The sequence below is a fragment of the Phalacrocorax aristotelis genome, chromosome 5, assembly GCF_949628215.1.
Source record: "Phalacrocorax aristotelis chromosome 5, bGulAri2.1, whole genome shotgun sequence".
Taxonomy (NCBI): Eukaryota; Metazoa; Chordata; class Aves; order Suliformes; family Phalacrocoracidae; genus Phalacrocorax; species Phalacrocorax aristotelis.
This window is the reverse complement of record NC_134280.1, coordinates 32,750,963-32,774,059: the sequence shown is the minus strand read 5'-3', so window position 1 is coordinate 32,774,059 and position 23,097 is coordinate 32,750,963. Positions and strand designations below refer to the sequence as shown.

At 40.6% G+C, this 23,097-nt stretch overlaps 1 protein-coding gene across 6 annotated transcripts in view; it reads right to left on the bottom strand.

The window, feature by feature from the left end:
* ANKRD44 (ankyrin repeat domain 44) overlaps positions 1-23,097 on the bottom strand; it is a 147,017-nt gene that overhangs the window by 60,479 nt on the left and 63,441 nt on the right. For all 6 annotated transcript variants that reach the window (XM_075093887.1, XM_075093885.1, XM_075093886.1 and 3 more), the window contains exons 2-5: positions 20,442-20,525; positions 11,162-11,240; positions 4,351-4,421; positions 563-763 (exon numbers count right to left, since the gene is read on the bottom strand). In XM_075093887.1, coding sequence (XP_074949988.1) covers positions 563-763; positions 4,351-4,421; positions 11,162-11,240; positions 20,442-20,525 — 435 coding nt within the window. The remainder of the gene's footprint in view (positions 1-562; positions 764-4,350; positions 4,422-11,161; positions 11,241-20,441; positions 20,526-23,097) is intronic.

The following is a 23,097-nucleotide window of genomic DNA, read 5'->3' as shown; positions in this document are numbered from 1 at the left end:
GGGCAAACAAGGATACTTGCACTTGGATCTAAAGACACTAGCAAAAACCTTTACATAGGGGCTTTATTCACAAAACAATGTTTTTTTCATATAGAAACAGTAATTAGATCAGAAGGATTTGCTTGTATAATAGAAAAAACAAAAGCACATTTTCTAGAAGACTAATTAGAAAAGCAGACGGATTGGATCTCACACAGCTGAACATTTCTTCAGTATGAAATTAATCCACCAGTTTTCCCTTCCTTCCCTTCTGCCATTCTTATTTTCACAGGCAGTCAAGCTCAAAAGAGTTGCAGGTCAACATCGCTGGAGCCAGTGGCACAGGCAGCTCTCCAAGTCTGCATGCACACCTCACTTGCGTGCTGGCTCTGCTCAGGTACTTTCCAGCCACTGTCTCATTTCTGCAGGTAGGAAACCTGTCGCACAGTTTGGAAAGCAGCTGAATGATAGGAATCGTGGGGTCAGGGATATAGGGCCTAGACCCAGCCACAGCAGGTGAACTGTTTGAACAGGGAAAATAAATAAATAAACCAATGATCAATTATGCTCTTAAACAACTCACCTCGATGTGGCCATTCAGAGCTGCATGGTGCAATGCCGTCCGCCCACCTCGGTCAGAGACATTGACGCTGCTCAGCATGGGAATGATGACTTCCGCACACTTCACTGCCTTGTTTGCAGCCGCCACGTGCAAAGGTGTCTGCCAGTTCTTGTCCCGAGCATTGACATCAGCTGAGTGCTTAATCAATACTTGCACTGCTTCCTGCAACGGGAACACAGTTATACCCATAACCAAGCAGTTTGAATAAGTACATGTCCCACCTTCTTGACAGCTCATTCATATTACCTATGCGTATTACTTATGCATATCATTCACAGCGAGGAGGATGGAAAGAGAACAATATTTATCAGAACAACCTCCCAGGCTAGCGATATAGTGTTGTTGGTTCAAATGCCAAAGTACACATCACCTTTGCTGTCATTTAGAGCAGCATCCTCACATTCGAAATTTCCCGATTTGATTTTTAGGATGTACAAAGATGCCTATGCAGACAGCCCAACCTGTTCAGTTGATTAACCCTCAGTATCACAGAAGTTTGTACCTGACCTCAGTCGTCATAACTGTGCTCTCACTGAAGAAATGAATGTACTTACTTGAGCTTACTGTTACTGAAATTATTTACAAAATGAGATGCACATCATTTTGGACAGTAAAATCATAGCAAATTGCTGCAAATTTTATTTATAAACAGGAAAAAGAAGAAAATAAAACAGAATATGTGAAAACAGAATTTTAGCTTTGCAAAAACATGAGAATCACAGGCAAGGGTTGAGGCTGGTGTCCCCAAGTTAGCATTAGCATTCTTTCCCTCCCCGAGGGCTAAGCATAGGCCAAGGGTCTTCACTGCAACATCCATTCTGTCAGCCTGAGACCAAACAACGTCTTTTAAGGTTAATTTTCTTGGTTAAAAGTGAATATTTCCCAGTGAGAAAATGTACTGTTCTCTCCTGAGAGACTGTCTCACTGAAGAATTCACAATCAGTTCTTTTTTGCTTCTACTCATGCATCTGCCATTAAGCAAGTCAGATGAAAACACAAGTCTCTCTCAAAATTACATTTTGTTTCTTCTTCCTTTTTCCCCCACAAACAAACAAAATACAAAGGAACCACTGGGACACAGTAGCATTCAAGTAGCCTTGTCTGCTAATTACAACCCACAGCTGGTAAGTGGGAGAGCCCCAGTCCTACATAGCACCTTATTCTTTTTCCATAAACTGGCAAGTTTTCTGGCAAGCCCAGCCAAAATTTTATTACTGAATAGCAAACACATACAGTACATTTAAATAGCACTTTTGTATCTAGAACAGCCCAGAAGAGTGCCTGCAGTCTGTATCAACAGTACATCCATTACTAGGAGTTTTAGTTCTTTGTCCTCAACGGATCTCAGCAATTTAGTTTTCTACAGCTATCTCAGAAACTGTCCTCTAACAGATTTGTTCAGTTAGTGACATTGCATCTCTTACAGCACCAGTAATGATATATCACTACTGATGTCTCAATAGGATTTTGTTTTTAAATTACATGCCTACTATTTTTAAAGTCATTTAAGTGTAATTCACTGGAGACCTACCCAGCTGGAACATGAAGTCAGCAGGAAAACTCATGCACTTTTACTCTCAATGAAGGAAAGAAAAATTTAAAGGAGAATATTTGGAAGTAAATAGTAAGGACTGAAAAGTCTAAGCTAAAAATATTTTGACTTCTTAAAAAAGAGTTTACACATTTTTCTTCATATCTGCAAATCTGCTGCTCTATCAGATTTCAGATAAAATGTTAAAATCCTTACAGAGAGGTTTTAATTTTATTGCTTTTGAGAGCATAAGCTATGCCTTCTTATTAACATAATTTCTACATGTGCATGCAGTCCACAGATATGGTGTAAGCCTCTGTATTCAGTGTCTCTAGCTATTCCAAGCGATTAATGTGAAATCTCTTTACTTTTTCAAACCATATAGGGCTGAAAGCTGATAAGTCCTTTAACGGTCCTGCACAGACACACCTGAGGGTTGTTGATTTGTAAATAAACATGTAAAACCCTAAAGCCCACTTGAAAAATCATTAAGGCTTAAGTAAAAATGTATTAATGCTTTTAATGAATCTATAAAAGGGTGCAAGGAGACAGCTTCTGAATCCTATGAAAGCTTCATAGCAAAAGATTGATCGTAAAACTTAAAACTTGTCGGTGATCATTCTAAAAGCAACTATGCTCACACGATCTTAAAAAATCACACCAACTCCTACTGGACAACTTCTGGACCATGAATGAATCTCCTACTATCAGTGCGAACTATGAGTTCACCTACTGCTATCTACTACGACTACCACTATCTGTTTAGTCCTATAATATTGAAGCTGCACATTTGTTAGCTTGTGTAATAAAGTAAAAGCAGCACTGAAAGAGCCTACAAATGCTGAATCTTGCTTCAAAATCATTAGCAAAAGTAGCAACTATCATATAAATAACAAAGAAAAAAGACCAGAAAGCTATGTGTGTTTATAAAATACAGAACAGATCATGAAAAGGTAAAGGCTGGTACCTTTCCCTGCTGCCTCTCTATTGCACCTGGGTACTCACTTTGAGGTACCAGAACTGCGGGCATAATGGAAGACGGTTTCTCATTGTGCAATTGGCCTTCAGCTGGCAAAGAGTTAAAGATGAGACACAAAGCCCCAGAAAGACATAAATTTTCTGTTAGGACTGTCACTGACAATAAAAATCATGTACTCTGACACATCCAAAAAAAGAAACCACGCACACAGCAATTTCTGCATCAGAAAGATTGGGGCTGTTTTTTAAGGTTTAACTCTGACCTTTGTTTTCCAACATGGCTTTTTGTATTTTGCCTCATTACAGCATTCGTACTCTATCAGATATTCCTTTCAGAGGGTTTCAGTGGATGCCAGCAGCTGGGAAGCTCAGCCAGCAGCCAAACAATGCCTGAGTTCAGAAGCGATCCCAGGATTCCTGCCTCCAGGCTTGGCAAGCGCACGAAGGTGATTTGAGTCCATCAATCTCTGGAAGACAACCACCCTCTGTCTCTTTTACAACCCCTCCCCTCGTACCCAGCAGCCATTTTGGTCTGCAGTTAGGCTCACTGTTAACTAAGTATTAGGAGGATAAAAGTATACAGGGAGGTCCAAAATGGAAAGCCAAGAATAATGGTGCAGTTGAAAACACTGTCGTGCCTGAGCTGCATTCCTGTTATTACTGCTTCTTTTTGAGATAGCAACAGAAGTACGACATGATGCCAGAAGATTTCTACCTGTCAGGTGGAAGAAATATGGGCTATCCCTCCTTTATGAATGAATCAAATGCATTAACAGAAAACCTAATGGATGCCTTGAAATGCAATTAACCAAAACAAACTATGTGGTAATACATGTTGGATCACATACACATCCACCCCCTTCTGGCACACGCACAGCATGCATACATCCATATGGATTTACTCCTCTTTATTTCACCACTTGAAGATGATGTGGCCACTGTAGAACACTGTGGGCTCTATCCTCAGTCCTGGTCACCCACTCCAACAGATGGTTGCTCAGTATGACTGGCTACGGTAATATAAAGCATTCCACAAGGTGAAAGTCAAACATGTTAGTGCTCAAAAGCAGCTGTAACTAACTTGTAAAGGCTGGCCTCCAGCTGCAATGCTAAAGGCCCTGCACACAGAAAATGCTTTCCCTGTTTGCATCACCGTGCTACCTACTACGGCCCTCAATGTTTTGCTTTTTCCTTCCGCAAGCAGTTTACGTGTAAAGCAGGGTAATCATATCTTACTCACTTCACTTCTTGAAGCAACTGCTCGATGGAGAGGAGTCAGCCACATATTGTCCTTGGCATTAACACGAGCGCCTGCAAGTAAACAGCAGAGGTTACATCCATGCCTTCGTTGGGACACTGAAAGACTTGCCCAACTGTTCCCTAGTAACAAGTGCTGAGCTGTATGTGGTACTCTCAGCACTCCCCATGACTCTCCTGGCACCCTGCTCACCTTGGAAATGCATTTCCAGATCCTGAATAGACAGGAACTCAAGCGTGATTCAGAAAGAAAGGAACTGGATAGGCCAGACGATTACAAGGATCAGCTTTATTTACAGGACACAAAAGAAGCAAGATTTGTTGTAGGGGATTACATATATATGTATGTATGTACACGTATGTCTATGTAAATGCATTTTTTTAGATCAACTGATACAGTTGGGGGGAAAAAAAAAGGCAACCCTTTGCTCAGAGCACTGCTGCTGTCTGCAGACATAATGAAGGGAATGAGCCTGAACAACCATCTCTTGTTTCTAGCTCCATTAGGCAGATCTCTAAAAGATACAACCGCTTCCCTGCTTCACAAATTTTGCTGGGATCAAGAAAACAGGACCAGGAAATGCTGAGGTTGAGGAGGAAACTGGACACTTACTTCCTCAGCTTCTGTGGGTGTTACTCAGCAAACATCAGAAGAAGAGGGATGAGGGAGACTATCTGCCTTCTGTGTGGTTCAGCATTAATGTGGCACTCCAACAAAGAGAGCTGCACAAAAGGATGGGTTTGGGGTGGCTTGCCAGAATAAAGCATAAAGGAAGAATATTTAGCAACTACAAGGGTGCTGGCTGACTGCAGATATTTGTGTGATAAAACAGACTTGCTTGAAAGAAATATTAAAGCTATTCGCTGATGTGACACCCTAGAAAGGAAATCTAGTGAAAAGGACTAAAGAAACTAATTTTAAAAAAGGCTTAACCTGAAAATGTTGTACCTCTAGGTCTGCAGGTATCAGTACTAGTCTGAGAAGACTAGCACATGCAGAAAAATTTTAGAGAAGCACAAATGTCAAGCATTATAGCCTGATGAGCCTCTGAACTTCATGAACAAAGGGATTCTTAAGTTTCATTTTGCACCACCACTTAAGTGCATACAAAAGCCTGTAATTAATAAATCACCCTCTCTGAATCAGAAGTACTTTCTGAGAGCCTTTTCTCAGGAATATTAAGGTACTTGCCTCTGAATCACAGTGGTTACTGGGAATTGTGCTAGATAACCAGAGAAGAAACAAGTTCTGTCATATTTCCACAAGTTGGGATATAATTTTTTGGCTGTAAGAAAAAGAAAACCACTTTCATAACTATTACAACAATTAGAGGCAATCCTCCGAACTCACCTCAGAACCTGATACCTGGTGGTACAACCTGCCCTCTGGAAAAACACCCTTTCGAAAAGACAGCAGTTTCAAAGAGTTTTCTAATGAATCTGTCTAAGCAAGGAAGCTGTTAGCTTCTTTTGTCTTCATGAGAAGGCCATTATGGTTGATACATGTTAGTATCATGCCCTTTGCCTACACTGCCTGAGGCTTTAGAGACACCTAAGGCAAAATCCTCCTTCACCATCAGGCGGCTGACAGAAAGGACTGGAGGCGCCTTATGTTTTACTGACTTGGGCTGGTAGGGGTCTTGGGGATGCAAATTGCCTAGACGAATTCCTAATGATTGCCACTAAATACCTCTTTTCAGATTGAGAAATTTATTTTGTATTTGCCTTGGGTTTTTGCCTCATGTCCTTAACTAAAGTTTCTTTTGGTTTATTTTTTCTACCCATTCACTAACTCCTACAAGCAGATGGTTGCAAATCAGAAAGCCTTATGTGTGGAGTAGTGTGACAAACATACCACTCCTCAGTATTCAACGACTCCAGTGGCATTGGTGAATATGAAAATCATTAGAAAACCTAGGGAAGTGTCTCCGTCAGTAGCTATTCATGCCTTTCCACCGATCCACTTACCCTTTGAGAAACTGAAATAGTTGCCAAGAAAACAGCTAAAGAAAATAATAAAAGCAAAACAATACCAGTATAAATTAAATAATACACAGCATGCTGCCAGCCTTTTCTTCCTCAGCTGTTTTCCACATCCATTTAGTTCTTTGTGCTTTGGGGGTCTTTATGTCACAAAGTGAAATCGCTCTTACGTATCTAATTCAATGCATCAGCTGAATATGTTTGTGATTTCTGTTTGTAAAGAGCTGCACAGTTCAGCTGTTGCCTGTTACAGGAGTCACTGCTGTCCATTTACTGAGGTGCACATTTTCTGAAAAGACTTTCAAAATATTTCCCTCTGTACTGACCATTTCCTTGACCAAAATTCAGCTTTTAGGTACACAGCAGTTCCTTGCAGGCAATGGTTAATGACAATGAAAAAAACTTCACCAGCACTGATGCACTCCTTCAGGGAAAGAAAATACCTGTCATTTTAAAGGAGGTGAAGCGGAGGCACCTGGGGAGCAATGCACATGTTTTCAAAGGGGTCCTCTACACTTCATGAACTTGAGCATCTTCCTGAGACAGCCTGGGGGCAGCTCTTTGAAAGCACTGAGTAACACCAAAATCCAACTCTAAAGACTAAGTGCTCTGCAACATGCTAAGGCACCTAAAATGAGCTGTGTCCAAAAATCAGAAGCTTAGATTTTCAAGACCATCCCACAACATTTTCTCAAGGTTACCCAGAAATTCAGTGCCCCTCCCTTCACTCTGGATGAAGTACCTTAACCATGTTTCAATGCACTTCCTACAATACTCTGTTAATTAATCTGTGAATTTATAGGACAAAGAGGGTTGATGACACACTCAAACTGGTGTATATGCTGTCCTTCACAGTGCAATCCTCCTTGAAAAGGTAAGCTGCTTTAAAGATTTCCCTTAACATCCTTTCAAGTAGCCAAAGCACCCACCCACCCCATAAAATATCCACTTAAAAAAAAAACCTCTCCAGAGAAAAGCCTTTTCTCAGGCCCATTCTCTGCACTCTGCCCTTGGAGGGGCTCCTACTCATGGGCCTGAAGGAAAGGCTTGACTTGGATTTGCTCTGTGAGGCTGAAGTAGACAACATAACATATAACGTTACACATAAAATCAACAGAGGAAATGTTCTATAATCCACTCTTCTTTATTATGGCTGTTTTGTAATCTTTGCCATCTTTCATTCTCAAATTTTTCTGCCAAAAGAGGAAATAAATCTGAAATTGCCTCTGTTCTTTTGAGATCCGAAATAAACAACCCAATGCTGACTTTTAGGAATAAAGTTAACATCTCTTTATCCTAAAAGAAAGTACAATTTTCCATCCAGCACATCTGCCAAATCCACAGGTCTCTAAGTGGAGGGAGAAAACTCTACTTTTTAACCTTTTAATGACATTTTAACATGCACTTTTCCAACTCCCGCTATGAGACACAGAAATAGACACACAAAAATTTAAGGAATGCTCCTCCACCTCACACCCCCACCCCCCCAAGGACACACAACACAAAGCAAAGATCAGCATGAACAAAATGTAACAACAGAGCATCACCACCGATAGAAGGAACTGGGACCCACGACATGAGAGCAACACAACACCATACTAGATGTGAAACACAGGAACTAAACACTTACATGGCAGAAACAGGAGGTTAGGCAGGATCTCCTCAAAGGCAAGTCCGAGTCACATGCTAGGGAGGGAAATGGCCTGGGGATCCCACCAGGTGGGAGCACACACATCCTGGGTCACTCATGGAGGACAGAAGAGATGGTCCTGGGGCATCCTCCAAGCTTTCACCCAAAGGGGATACTCCTAACCCCCAACAATGGGAAAGGCAGAGACAAGGCTGCCTCTCCAACCCACCTCTTCTTTAGCCTACCATGAAAGAGGAAGCCCTGAATGTGTGTTCAGGTTACACAGCACCTTCCCCTGCTGCCTACACAACAGGGGCAGCTCAGAACCTGCTGCGCATGTGAGAGTCTCACTTCCAAATCTATGCGGCAGAGCTTACCAGGAACCCTTCCAAAGCATGCTGGGGTTTGTCCTTTTCCTCAGCTATTGTGCAATTTATGAAGGACAGATGTCAATATTGCATGTACACCACCAGTGCAGAAACTTCTTGCCAAGAAGTTCAGAGCCTTCTGAAATAGTAAGGCACGGTAATATTGCCAAGATCACAAGCTCCTTAATGGGGAACAAGGGGTAAGGGACTGAGCTCAAACATTATTCCCTCAGGCACCAGCTCAAAGCCCAGGACAGGGACAGGCACCAGCACAAATGAGAATGGAGCTTGTACTGGCCCAGACAGTTCTTCTTGCACATCCATGACTATGTCATCATACAGAGCTTCATTTATGTGAGATGGTTACCCTGGTCCTTCTCCTTCTTGACAGAAAGGAGGTGAAGGAGAAGTGCTCAAAGCTCCCTGCATTCATTTAGCCTGGAAAAACAAAACCACACAGCACACTTCCCTGGTTTGTACCATATGATTATGGATCAGACCTTTGAGCTGGTATAAATCTACCTAGCTCTGACATTTAATGGGCTGGGGTGATTCACACCAGTTGAGGGATCTGGCACTCTCTCTCCTGTATCAATTCCAAACATACTCCATTTCAACGGCTACCTAGAAAGCCTTTTCTTGTCTGTCTCCAACCACCTGGGCAGAAGTTTTGTTCATTAGACACTACGTTTATTTGTGCTGCCACCAGTTCATGGGCCACAAACCTCAGAATGTGCATATTTCATTTCATTTCTCTCCTGAGCCCTGTACAAAATGCAATGGGTTGCTACTCCTCCTAGCTTCTACTCATGCTGAGAATATTCTTGTCTGATGCCAACAGCAAGCATTTTTGTGCTCTCTCTCTGTGAAAACACCCTCTCTTTTTAAGTCGGACAACAAAGATTTTCTGCTTATGCAACTAAATTTTATGATCAGATTAATCTTTTATGATACACTTTTACTAATACAGTTTACTGAATGAAGAGCTGAAGCAAAGATAAGATACTGCTGATGTCTTTGGAGCGTAGTTCATGGATGGATCACAATAACAAAGAGGTATTTATAATAACTCATAAATCTGCTCCTCCAAACCTCATAAACCTCCAAACCCACTCTTGGATAAAAGCAGTGATGCTTATCATAAGTAACGATACTTCAGAGATTAAAGGACAATGAATTGGTAGAATATGCAACGCAAGATTAATTTTGACTTATGCTGGGAAAGACCCACACAGTTCCTGCAGACTGAACCCCAGCACAGTCCCACTGACACAAAGTCCAATTTTTAAAAGCTCACATTATAAGTTTTTCACACTCACTTCAATGTATAAAAAACCCACGAGATATATATCACCCACACTTCATGCTGTTGACCAGACAAACTCTATAGCCCATGGATGACATAGTTCTAGCACCTGACTGCCACAAAGTGTCCCAGAAGAACACTAGAAAGTCTCCCTCTTTCATTAGGAACGCGATAGAAAACAAGAATGTTCACCAAGACATTTTTTGATGCTACTGGGATTCAGGGGAGAAATCAGCAGAACATTTTCACCTTTCTCTTTATGTGGATACTGCCTGTGCTGTTACTTGTAAAACTTGAAAAAAGGCATTGCTCCTGCAGTCTTCTCACACCACAGTGGAACAACAGTATGTGACAAACAACACACACCGCACGACGACATGCACAGATGAATTTTATTAATTCTTACCTCCTAGTGAAGAAAATAATTTTTGCATTTAGCATATTGAAAACCCACCCAAGCGTAACCCGTCAATAAAGGAATGTTCATTTAAATCATTCTGCTGGCATCAGGGTTAGAGCAGAAAGATCTGATGTATGATGTATGTCCTACTAGTTACCCTCATCAAGCAGGCAATTAAGCAGGGCGCTGGATCAGGTAACCTCTAGAAAAACCTTCCAGTCTGAATTATTTGACGACTCAAGGTTGGAAATTCGAAGGTGCTTCGCAATCACAGGACTGATAGTTCTGAAATAACTTTCTAAAAAACATATGCAACTCGTTTGAAGAAGCAGTCTAATAATTTGTGAAACCAGTCATATAGCAAGGTTGCTTGCAAGGGGTTAGATGTTTGTACCATAAGGTTCCTTTCAATCCCACATTCTTAAGACCCCATAAGCTTTACCCTTACGGTTCTCCATTTAAGAAAAACATTGCCTTTGAAATCTGCAAGCACATCCAGGAGGTTGCCATGAATTATGTGTACTTCTTGAGAGAAAGAGATGTCTGCTTTATGCTTTGTTCTGACGTATTTTGATCATGTGTTTTGTCACTACAACAGTTTGGAAATATTTTTTTATTTTTTTGTTTAGATACACCCTACTACACAGTTTCTGTTCTCCAAATCAACTTCCCGACTCTTAGAATCATGTTTCTAATGTAAATACCACTTAAAATTCATTCAGATCCATTCATAATTTTTTTGCTACTATTCCATAACAATTTTTGCTTAACAGCAATTCTTGGCTTGTACACCAGGACGTGAGCCTACATTTCAAATATGTATTTCAGCAAGTTTCTGAATCCACAAATATTGTCAGTTTAATGCTTTAGAAGTTTTTAAAAACTAGTTGCTTTGTTTATTAACTCTGCTCAGTCACAGCACATGTTTTAGAACTGTATCACCAAATTTAAATATATTTTCTAAGCTTGCAAAAAATGCAACCAGCTCTATCAAACTCAGAAATAGGCACTGCCCAAAGCTCACTCATATATGCTTTACTGGATATTCCTTGTAGTTTTGAAATTAGCTGATTTACCAGTTAATAACAGTGAGGGACACTACCTTACCTGACAGAATGAGAAGCTCAATGATGTCTGCATCCCCCAGGAATGATGCAACGTGAAGAGGAGTTCGTTTCTCAGCATCCTACAAAACCATGGATTGTCCAGTTATAAAACATGGTCAATAACTGCAAGTGTTAGTGTTAAAAAGCAATGGATTTGTATATAGTGTGTATTTCTGTTTATAATTAGAAATGCAATCCCAACCAGTGAAAGAACAAAATTCAAGGTCTGAACAACACACTTCCTCCAATAATCCTCAACTTTTTTACCACCTGGTTCCACCAGACCTTACAGAGACACTGTCTTTACTCTGATATCCTGTTTACAGGTAGATTGAATCAAATCAAATCTAAAATGAGGAAAGACATGATCCTTGGGTCTCTTTTGGAAACATTTTCCACTCTAAGTATTGCAATGACATAATCCAAATGCTTCTGGATATCAAACTTTGTAATGCAGCGTGCATCAACAATATGACAACAGCCTCTTCAGAAGGATATCTCTGAAGAATAGTTTGGAACCACACACAAGGATAAGATGCAATCCTCTTAGCCTACAAAGGCTCTTGTACACCATTTATCCTGGTTGCCTACAGCAGCCCGAAACGAGCTTGTGCACACCTTGACTGACCTTTAAAGGCAAATAAAGAAAATATTACCAGTCAGGTCTGTCTCTTTTAAGCTTAGAAGAATTGATAATAATCATATATATAACTTTTGAAATACATCTACTTTTATGTAATTTCTGTAATTTTCAGCCTTAGGGAGTCACATTTTCAAGATTTTCTTTTCTAACTTCAAGGGGTGTAAATACAGTGTTTACAAAAAAACCCCTTCTTTTATTCCTTTATTCAGATGATTGCAGAACACAAGCCTTTAAAAGAAACCACTAAACATTGTAATATAGGCAACAAAAAATCACAAAAACTGCTAATACTGCTTGTGCTGGTTTTGGCTGAGAAGGGGTTAATTCTCCTCACTGTGGGGGTCGGCTACCTTTCCAGCTTCCCGCACTCTGCCGCGTGCCGTGGCAGGGGGGGCTGGGAGGGGCAGGGCCATGGTGGGGGCGGCTGACCCCGACTGGCCAATGGCAGGTTCATCCCATACCATGTGACACCATGGCCAATATATTGAGGGGGGGGGCAGTGGCAGCGCGGGGGCGGCGCGGCGTCGGGTCGGCGGGCGGCGAGCGGCTGCGGCGCGTGCGGTTTGTTCCCCCTCTCCCCTCCCCTCCCCCTCCCCCGGGCCTTTGCGCCTCTCGTTGTTCTCCTTTACATTGCATTTCTACTGTTGTTTCTTTTAATTTTAATTATTAAACTGTTCTTATCCCAACCCACGAGCGTTACCCTTCTGATTCTCTCCCCCATCTACCGGTGGGGAGTGAGCGAGCGACTGTGTGGGGCTGAGCTGCCGCTAAACCACAACACTGCTAATCATGCTATTCAACGAATTTCCAGTCATAAATGTATTTCATTTCGGTTTCTTAACCACTAATACAAAAAAAAGTTGTAAGAGACTTATCAATCAAACTTAGCAAGTTACAACCTACCAGCATGAAATACTGTAAGATGGCAACAGATTCAACACTTCCTGCAAAAGATACCAACACAGAAACCCTACTGGTGTTTCAGGGAGAGAGTGTAAATACATCTCCAAGCCTGTCAAGAAAAATACCGCTTTTTATGTGCCCAAGAGGTCATCAACCACAGGCTGTTTTGGACTATCTTCAAAGTGACCAAAGCCACCGATCACCAGAATAAATTACGTTTAATTTTTAGATTCGTATGTTTTTTCAAATATGCATGATGTATGTAGCCCTCAAATTCTGCTGCAGTGGGTTTTGACCTTACATAGGGGACACGCACACAAAACACTCAGAAGACAGATGACATGATACCCTGGTCATCACAGGTCAGAGGGAAAAACAGAACTTCACCTCCTCACATGGTAGGCAAATTAAAACAATATTAAGCAGCATTTGTTCAGCAGTGTCTGCTTGGGAACTGAAATCACAAGCTGGGTTCTCATGTGCTCAGTTCCTAGATGTAATCCACCATGGACTAGCTTTTACAGGCTACACAAGAGTGCATACGAGGCCTTTCATAAGTATTGCTTCATATTACCTATCCTAAGGCTATCCATGGGAAAAATATGCTAAGACTGATCAAACATTTGTACAAAACCAGAATAGTTGTTTTTTTTGCTTTGGTTTTTTTTCCTCCCGTTCATTTTAATGCATGAATCTCTCTTTAACATAGTATAGTATTTGTAAGAGCTATCGTGCCTGTCAGTGATAAATTTTGCAGCAGCTTCTTGCAACACAGCCAAGTTTGGCAACAGAACAGCGTCGTTTGAAGCTGAATGCTAACAATACAAGACCAACCCATTTTCTGTATCAAGGAACCAAGGCTATCCAGTGCTTTATTGATTATAAGCAATGTTTTATACTAAACTGTAAATCTGATGGAAATCTGATAATTGAGGGAGAAAAGGACATGAAATAGAAAAGTAAAATTTTTATCCTTCTGTAACAGAAATAACTCTAAGTATCCTCAGTTTTCACTTTTTAATATCAATGCAAAATCCTATCCAATTAAGTGAGAATCAAGTCTTCAGAGAAAGATGGGTTTGATCATGCAGCTGAATTTAAGCTTAATTTCTCCCAGAGGAAAAATACCTAAAATTTCTCCATTCATCACAACCAGGCACAAATCAGAGTTCCCCCTCATGTGAATTAGCAGATGACAAAACCTGACATGTGGTATAGAAAATTAAAAACATGCAAGAGCGCCCTACAGGCGACGTTTGGCACATACAACACCTGCAGTTGAGCAACTTAATGGAGGAACATCTTTGAGTTCCTGTTTATGCTCTGCACAAGGCTGACACAGAAACAGAGGAACTGAGACATCTGCCTGTCTGTCCAACCACACTTCTTGCGTCCTCCTCAAAGCCGTGTACCACTTCAGCAAGACTTAAATAGCTCACTGGCTTTGCATCTCGCCTGTGCACTAATGTCTGTTCAGCTACAGATGTCCTTGCGGCATGATGGTAGTAAAAGGAGAACAAATAAGTAAATCAATGATGATCTAAAGACTGAAGGCTACAAACAGAGCGACAGGATTAAAAAGAAAATTTGTAATTTCAGAGAAAGGTCTGGCAGTACCCCAAACCTGAACATACATTATCAAGGCAAGGAAAGGAGGTGGGGAGAAGAAATAACAACAGGATTACAAATAGAATTAAGACAAATAATCAGACCTCCTTCAAGTGCAGTTCTCAGAGGAACAAGAGGTCAGTAAGAGACAGCAGATAAACTAAACAATGGTTAGAAAATCATGCTGAGATGATATAAACGCTCTCTCCCCAAAACTGTATTAGCAACTTGTATTAGTTCACAGAAAAGACAATGCTCCATGTCTTTTTTAAAAAGTACAGATAAGGGAAATTAAGAATTTAACAAACAGGCAATCAAGGACAGAAGGCCTCAGCAAGAAAAACACTCAACACATGCTTAAACCGTTCAAGTGATCACGGTGACACTGATAAGGCCCTTCACAGGCTTCAAGTTAGTCCTTAAGTGCTTTATTGGATCAGAGCCTTAGACTATACAAAGACTAGCAGAACAGAATCATATCAGTATATGCAAAATATTCAGGCACATTAAGAAAAAGGCCAACAGCTTCTCCTCAGCACAGCCTATATCTCAAAGGAGAGAACGGATTTGAACTTTTATATCAACTGCAGCTTTTCAGATCAGAAAATGTTTGGGACAGAGTGATTTACTGTTAAGATAAAAGTGCAACTGTTACAGAAAATAGATGTCTGTATCCTCTTTACGTCACCAAACTGCCTGAGTAGCCAACAGGAACAGTTCAGCACAGGAGGAGTTAATGCACCACAGAAACTGATTTAATGAGGTCTCATTGGAAGAAGTGTTTGGATTCCCACCACCTTCAAGCTGCCAGCAATCTGCCTGGGTGGCAGAATAAACTAAACTATATTAGAGGCCATGAATGGCTACAACTTCCATTGATACAAGTCTAACCAAAACAATAACAGAAATAAGCCTCCTGCTCATTAACTCCATTTACTGTTGTTACATGTAAGCCCTTATTTCAATAGCACAAAGTAGCTGGTGCTACTTCTTGGGCTATTTACAACCGTTCAGAGCCAAAAGCTGATGCTGTACAAAGAAAACCTCTGCTGCTTCAGGATTTCCTCCCTCTCACAGATTCTTGTATTAAAGCCTGTAATTCACAAAGCAAAACAAAATGCTTAACTGCGAGCACCATCTGGGAGGTGAAAGTCAAGCTGTGTAACTTATGCCTAGTGCTCGCTCTTCTGCTATTACCAAGCACAGAAATTCCTGTCTGAAAACACAGTCTTCAGTTTAGCCTCAGAAACAAAAGATTTTTCTGGACTGAGTCTTTAATGGCCAAGTGCCCATGAGATGGAAGAGGCAAATACTTTGATCTTCTAGAGACAAGAAAAATTATCTTCCCTGTCCCCACCCCCATCTAACACTTTCCTTCCATGAGGCTGACAGTAGCTTTCACACGAGAAAAAGATAACTTTTAAAATTAATTACTAAGCCTAGATTGAGACTGTAGAAACTGTTATCCTGATTAATGGAATTATTTTAATGTTGGGGGCGCGGGGGGTGATGGCATGGGGGAACACATCACTTGTCAGTTGATGGGAAAAGCAGTTTTAGAAAATTCAGGTATTTCAGGATGACGCTGCTTTGGAGAAAATAAAGCAGCTACAGATGAACCCTGCCATGAGGTTTTAAAGGTTTTAAATACATACTTAACTGTCTCAAACATTTTGAGGACACTGACGACAGACACCAGCACAGAGATTTTTTATATATATATATATATATATATAAAAACTTAGTACCCACTAGTATACTGGCATGCTGTACAAAGCAACTTAGAATGTTTCTGACTCTCAGTAAACTCCAGCAGAATCTTCTTCACAGTTCAAACATCATCTTTATAAAATATAAAAAATTATATTTATTTTCTAAAAGAAAAATTATTTATTGGAAATAGAAGTCATGCTGGTTACCTTGCATTGCAAACATCAATGCAATTTCATATTTAGTTTCCTTACATACTGAGAATTGTTCATAATTTCCTTCTGCAGAAAAAATAATTCTCTATCAGTTCCCACTTAAATAAACAGCATATCAAACAGCAGTACTAGAAACTAAATACCCACTGAAAACACAGCTATTACCTAGTACCAAACTGTCATACTGTGTAAAAGCAGAAGCCTTCAAGTTCTTGACTAAATCCTCCAGAATACTTTCCAGCACAGCAGAACTACATCTAGAAAAGGATCATTTACTTCCAGAATAGCTTTATTCTCCTGCAAGACTCCACAGTGCCAAAAAGAAAATCATCGCTCCTTGGACGACAGCAGAGACAAGCATCTGGTTCCCAAGATTACTGAAATACCACATTATGGTCTCTCTTAGTCCTAGGTCAAACATGTCACTCCAAACTGAACAACAAACTGTTTTTCACATTAGTTATCCCAAGGATGCAAAGCCTTTCAGACTCACAATCCTAAACATTTGTGCACTTGTACCTGCAAGCACTCATACCATGTCAGAAAGCGTGCTTAGCAATATTACAGAAATATATATAACTTCTGTATTTGTGTGAAGACCTGAAAAAAAGCCTGAATCTTCCTAACAAAGACAGTCCTGCAAATCTATGCCTTAACAAATCGGATAATGAAAGGAAGAAGCAATAAACAGCATAAATCCGTATCTCTCCATAAGGACTTCCTTATTGCCTTCCTAATCCTGTAATAAACTACCCTCTAAATAGATGGTCCTGCATGTAAGACCTTGCAATCTCTGCTGGTGACAATGCCCCTTCCTCTGCAGACTTGCTCTACTGATAGAAACAGTCAGGTGATGCCCAGGGTCACAACACCTCGACATAGCTCAAGCCCACCAGGAGTTACTGCAGCCCACCTAGATCCGGTGGCTCTGCAGCTCTGCTTTAATGAAATAAGCCAAATTCAACTAAACCATTACCTTCTCCTAACCTATCTCATTTTGGCAGAAGTGAGTGGGGGCGCATTTGCACAAGCAGCTCTTGACACCGACAAGCAGTGAGAGGCATCATCTTTTCTAGCTGGCAAAGTGTTGAGCAAAGAGGCTACGAGGATCAAGCCCAGAAGGCCGTATCAGCAACCATGCCCCAACAGCAGAAACAGAAGCAACGAAGTTTTGGGAAAGTAGATGTTGCCTTTAACAGTCTCACTGGTGGGATGAGGTGGTATATTAATTTCCAAAACACATGAACACATAGGAAGATATTCTGGGGACATCAATGTTTTGCATATATTTTGGTTTTTAGTGTTTGATCCAAGAGAAAACACAGGATTATGGGATAAAGAGTAAAAACAGAGAGAAAGAAATGTCTGGTTTGGCTTGCAAACATGGCACTGATCACGGGGAAGAACACTGGAAGGGTTCTTTGCCTTTCTTGTTTGAGCATTTTAAAGGGAAACTAAACCAGAAGACTGAGGTGAAAATGGAAATTTTACAGGAAGGATTTTGGTTTAGCACAATATCTCGACATCGCACGTAAAACCTGGACTCTGCAGACATAGGGTGCTGCACAGCTGCACATATTATGAATCCCAGCTAACCAGGGGTTACCACTGGATTCAGGATAATCCCTAGATTATGGGGGTCATTCCCTCACACTCTTCTCAAAGTAAAAATAAGACCCCCAAAAATCCCCACCTATACCCACATAGCATGATTGCCCTGATATTTCTAAATATACCTGTTGGCAAGTGTAGAGGATGTCTACCTGATCCAACCCAATATCCCAAATGCCCTCAGAAAACAGGCTGCTGAACACTGCCCACAAGCAGACCACATTTCCCACACAAACAGTGCCTATTCAGTACTCAGTGGCAGGGAATCGCTCACTGCCAGCCAAGTACAATGCTGTCCATGCCCTCAGGGTGCAAAAGTAGCATCATGTTGCCCCAGAGCATGGCATGGAGAGGTCAAAGTGATGATTACAGTGGCAGAATGAACTAAAACCACACTTCTAAACCAAACAGTTACAGCTTTCACTTTGTTGTAAAATAGAGGTCACAATTATAGCAGCATCCAGAACGTAGCTATTTCCATCAATATACACTCCCTGGCTTGGAAAGATACTAATTATTTTACCAGAGAGAAAAAAAAAAGTAGCCTTCTAAACTTCTTATTTGCTCTGATCTCTTTCCTCCAAGATTAATTTTCACTTAGGAAGTATGCATGTACATCCCTAATTTTGCATAGTTTCCTCATACACTTTTTTCTTCTGCCTTCCAAATGCCTCTCTTGCTGCAGATTCCAAAAAAACAATTTTTAAAACTTCAGAAATTCCCAAAGCTTGCTGCAAGAACAGAGTTTTATTTTGTTTCCCTGTCCTACCTATATTTGACCTATTCCAATATAAATACAGCTAACCAAAACGATCAACAAAGGACAAATCACTGCCAAACCGTGTCAGAGTTTCCTCTCATGTGAGCAACCAAGTGCTATAGAAACACTAACATGGAAGCAATTAAAAACACCCCTAAAATAGAAACCTAAGCACGCAGTGCAAATTGCCAGCTCACAGCACAAGGGGGGAAAATTATATCTTTTGATCGTTCTTTAGTGACATTCTAAGCATTTGACTTGCCTGCAATCACTCCCCAGAACACAATCTTCAGAATTCGTGTTGACCAGTATATTTCTAATTACTCCAAAGAACAGCTTTGGGTTTTGCTCCTGGCAAAATAGCTGTTCAGGCAAAGCATTCTTGGATGGACTTTCAGCATCTTAAAGAGGATTCTGGGCAAGACCATTCAAGTTCAATGACTATTAAGTACTATGGTACTCATTTATAAAATACATATTCTTCATTTAATATAGCACCTGACAGCTGAGAGCATCTCCCTAGCAACCATCACTACCACACTTGCAGCCAAAGGATATAAAAAGATTTGAGAAGCCTACAACAACTTTGTACAGGAAATGCTATTTTGAAAAAACAACATGAAATACACAGGAAATTTTAGGACTATCATGTTAATCTAGCTCGGGGGGTGGGGGCGTGTTTGTTGTTTTTTTTCTTTGCTATTTTAAGACCACCAGGTAAAACAAATAAGGAGGAAACTCAGGGGAGACGATACATTAAGGAAGCACTTTAGCACTTGTAGGATCTTCTTCCAAGAAAACAACCAGGTACTGATAATCACAGGGGAAGCCTAACGTCAAGGTCTTCTTTGATCAGATTCCCCATTATAAAACAGCAGCAAGACTTTCCTTCCACTTGACAGCAAATGGAGTGGAGCCCCAGTTAACCAGATCTGTAGGATCACTCCTCCAGTTCCTTTCTGCAGCTCTGAACCAGGTGTTTGGACCCCACTGCCTGCAAAAGCTGCAGTGCCAATACTACACCAGACAAACTGCTGGAGTTAGCTATGAATAAACTGATGGCTTTATGTCAGAGAAGGACATGAAGAAAAGGAAGGTTGATTCAGAAGTCCAGGAAACCCCTGGAAAACACCATTCAGCTATTCTGCTTCTGCTTTGTAATCTCACCACTTTCAGAGGCTACAGAGTGTAGTCAGGACTGGCAGGGTTCCTTTCTAACAGTACAGATTTAAGTTAAAATCAAAGAAAGGGGGGAAAAACCCCACTTCTGCAAAAAGAACAAGTTCAAATGGAGATATTTTTTTTTCCACTGCCAAAACACTTAACTCCTACTTGTTTACAGCTGCTTACCATTGTTCTGGCTAGAATAAGCCAATCTGCAGAAGAGTAATTCCTTTGTGGGCAAATCGTGGCCAAGATACTGCTTCCTTACTCTCACTGCTGAGATCTACAGTGACGCTTTATTTCAAGTACAGTCAAATGCTGAATAACAGCTCCTGATCTGCAAATACTCTTCATAAAAGGAAACTCTAGAGAGAGTAAAAATATGCAGTTTTCATTCATTTTCTCAGTAAGAGAAAAAACAATGTCCCTGACTGACCTGCACATTTGGAATAATTACCATACACTTAGAAAATTTAAAGTCACCTGCTAGAGATAATGATATTTCAGACAACTAATTAGGATTCCACTGAAGCACTAAATCTCTAACTTCCATAACTGCCATTCTGTTATGTGTTAATTATTAAGGACATGATTAATACTGTCATTGCAACAGTTCATAAGCATGGAGCTTACGTATCACAGGCACATAACATGCCAAGTCACATACCAAGGCGTTGACATCCTCAGTTTTGTAGATCAACATCCGTATTTCTTCTGGATCACCACTGAAAATCGCTTGGACCAGAGGTGGCTGGAAAAATAAAACAGAAGAAGCGGCTTTACAGGTTGGTTTGTTTTCTCTTTAGAAGGAAAACATATTATTCCTGCTAACTTTTACCATTGCTGCCCACAGACATTATATGACCCCAGTAATAAATCACCAAGAGTATCTCACTAGTAAGAACTATCAGTTCGCTTGAGGATAAACTGAAATCATGACTATGTTTGTACGTATAATGAGCGTGTGTGTGCACAAACAGGGACCCCCATTAGAATGGCAACTTTTGTCATCAACATGCAATTAGCCCAGATGTTCTCCTTGGCATGTAAGGGGAAAACTAATTACATCAGATATTGCTGCATACTTGCTGTTGGCACAGATTAATGGTCATGCAATACACATTTAGAAACAGAACATTATGCAGATAATGAATTTCTAGGCAATTACGAAAAATCTTGTGTCTTTTTACTGACTAAATACGCAACGAGCACAGTTAATTTTAACCACCCAAGAAGCGAAATAATTATTGTTTCAAGTCTGTTATTATGCTATTATGAATCTGAATGCATAAATAAATAATCAGGCATACGGGAGAAACAATATGCCATGCTCATTCCTCTGGCAATGCTGGCGTCACTGCCCGTCGGTGGGAGGGAGCGCTGCATATGCTCAGCTGCTCTGTTACACGTCCAGAGCTGGCAATTTCAGTCCTTCTGGCTAGGTTTGCTCTGGACCCCCAGCAGCAAATATCCAAGTTATTAACCAAGCTGGCCGAACACAATCTGCCAAATTAAAGAACAAAAACCTTGCTGCTGGAGACTCAGAAAAAGAAGGGGACAAATTACAGAGATACCTATCCCCTGAGGCACACAGCTGAAACAGGCAGCGGCCCCACTTCCACCATCACCCCTCCTGAAGACAGTGCGTGCCTCTCCAAGCTCACTGCCCACCTCCAGGTTGGCTTATGGTCCCACTGGCAAAAAAGCGGTGCTATACAATCACCAAAATTTAAAATAATCCTGCAAAATGGAAGCATGCATGACTTCTTAGGCACGTAAAACCACAACAGTTCTTAAGACTCTGCAGAATTTAACTATCTTGTAAACAGGTTATCTCAAAATTCATAAACAAGCTGGAAGAACAGAGAAAATACCATTGTATCCCAATCTTTTCACTGCAAAATTCATCACATTCAAATGTGGAAAATACCTTCCTAGGATGATGGTGTCTATTTTAAGACATATTAATCCCTTATGTCCTTGAGAAAGATTCACGCTGAAATTTCATTCTTGCCACTTCTCCAGTGGAAAAAGGACTAAAGCAGCATCTTTTATCACAACTGTTTGCAGACCTACGAATTGCAGTGGATGTTTGAAAATGGGGGGGGGGAATTTTGCATTTCACGTGAAGCATTTAGCATGCTTCCTTCCCAGCTCATGACAGAACGGCCACAGACTATTCCCCACCGGCGGATGCAACACTAGACCTCAGAGTCTGTTCCCTTCTCCCTCATCTGCCAGACTCAAGCAAATCAGAATTTAGCAAAGAGTGAGATGGTCTCATTTCTGCATTTTTCTATAGCAAAAGAAATCATTTAAAGCAATTCTCTAATCTTATGCCCACTAGCACGCTAATAAAAATTAGTACTTCCTAGACTTACAGCAAACCTAACACTAACGGCTATGAAGAATCAGTGAATGTTTATGAAATTAAAACCCTCACACCAAAATATTTCAATTTCATGTACATTTATCATAATATTTAAATAATAAAATAAACAGGAAAGGAGAGAACTCCTCAATTTCAAGCTGAATGGCAACACGACCCAGTGGCAAGGAACAAATACCCCCAGTGACTTGGATTAGCCTCTGAACCCACTTGCAGGTACACCCAGCACTCAGCAAAAGGGATCAGCCAGGCTCTGATGACACGTAAGCTGAGACTTCAGGCAGAGGTACCATCAACAAGAGAAAAACTCAACAAACTTCAAATCTATTGGATTTTTTAAAAAGTACAAATATTGCTACAGGTTACATTTTTCTTTTAATAGGGAGAGAGTAAAGCACTGTTTATCGTTACATTAAAAAAAAATAGGAAAGTCTACAATAAGACAGTTTGACCCTTCTTCCCTCTGCCAAAAATCTGAATCAGACAGCTGGTTTTACAGGAAATGCTTGGCTTTTTTAGTTATCATCACCTACTTAACACAGAAAGCAGATTGAGAATAATACTGTGTTTTTTAAACCTGTAACATATGCAAGATCCTCACCTCAATTTTCGTCCACCGTGCCACAGCCATATCTACATACAGTTCCTTATATCAAAACCCAGATTTTATTGTGCCTCTGAAGCAGGCTATAAGTCTCACACTGCTGATATATGTAAGTGTTGCTGGCAGGACATAGCTGCTATATAGCCATTTGCAAAGGCCTTAGTCCTGCAGCCTTTTTCCATGAGATTTACTTTTTTATAAATTAATTACAATATAATCTATCACTGCTGATTATAACGGCAAGAGACAGAAATAACAAAGACTATCAGAACCTGTGAATTGGAAAGAACAGATAAAACCAGTACAGGTTAATAACTGTCTTGAGTCACT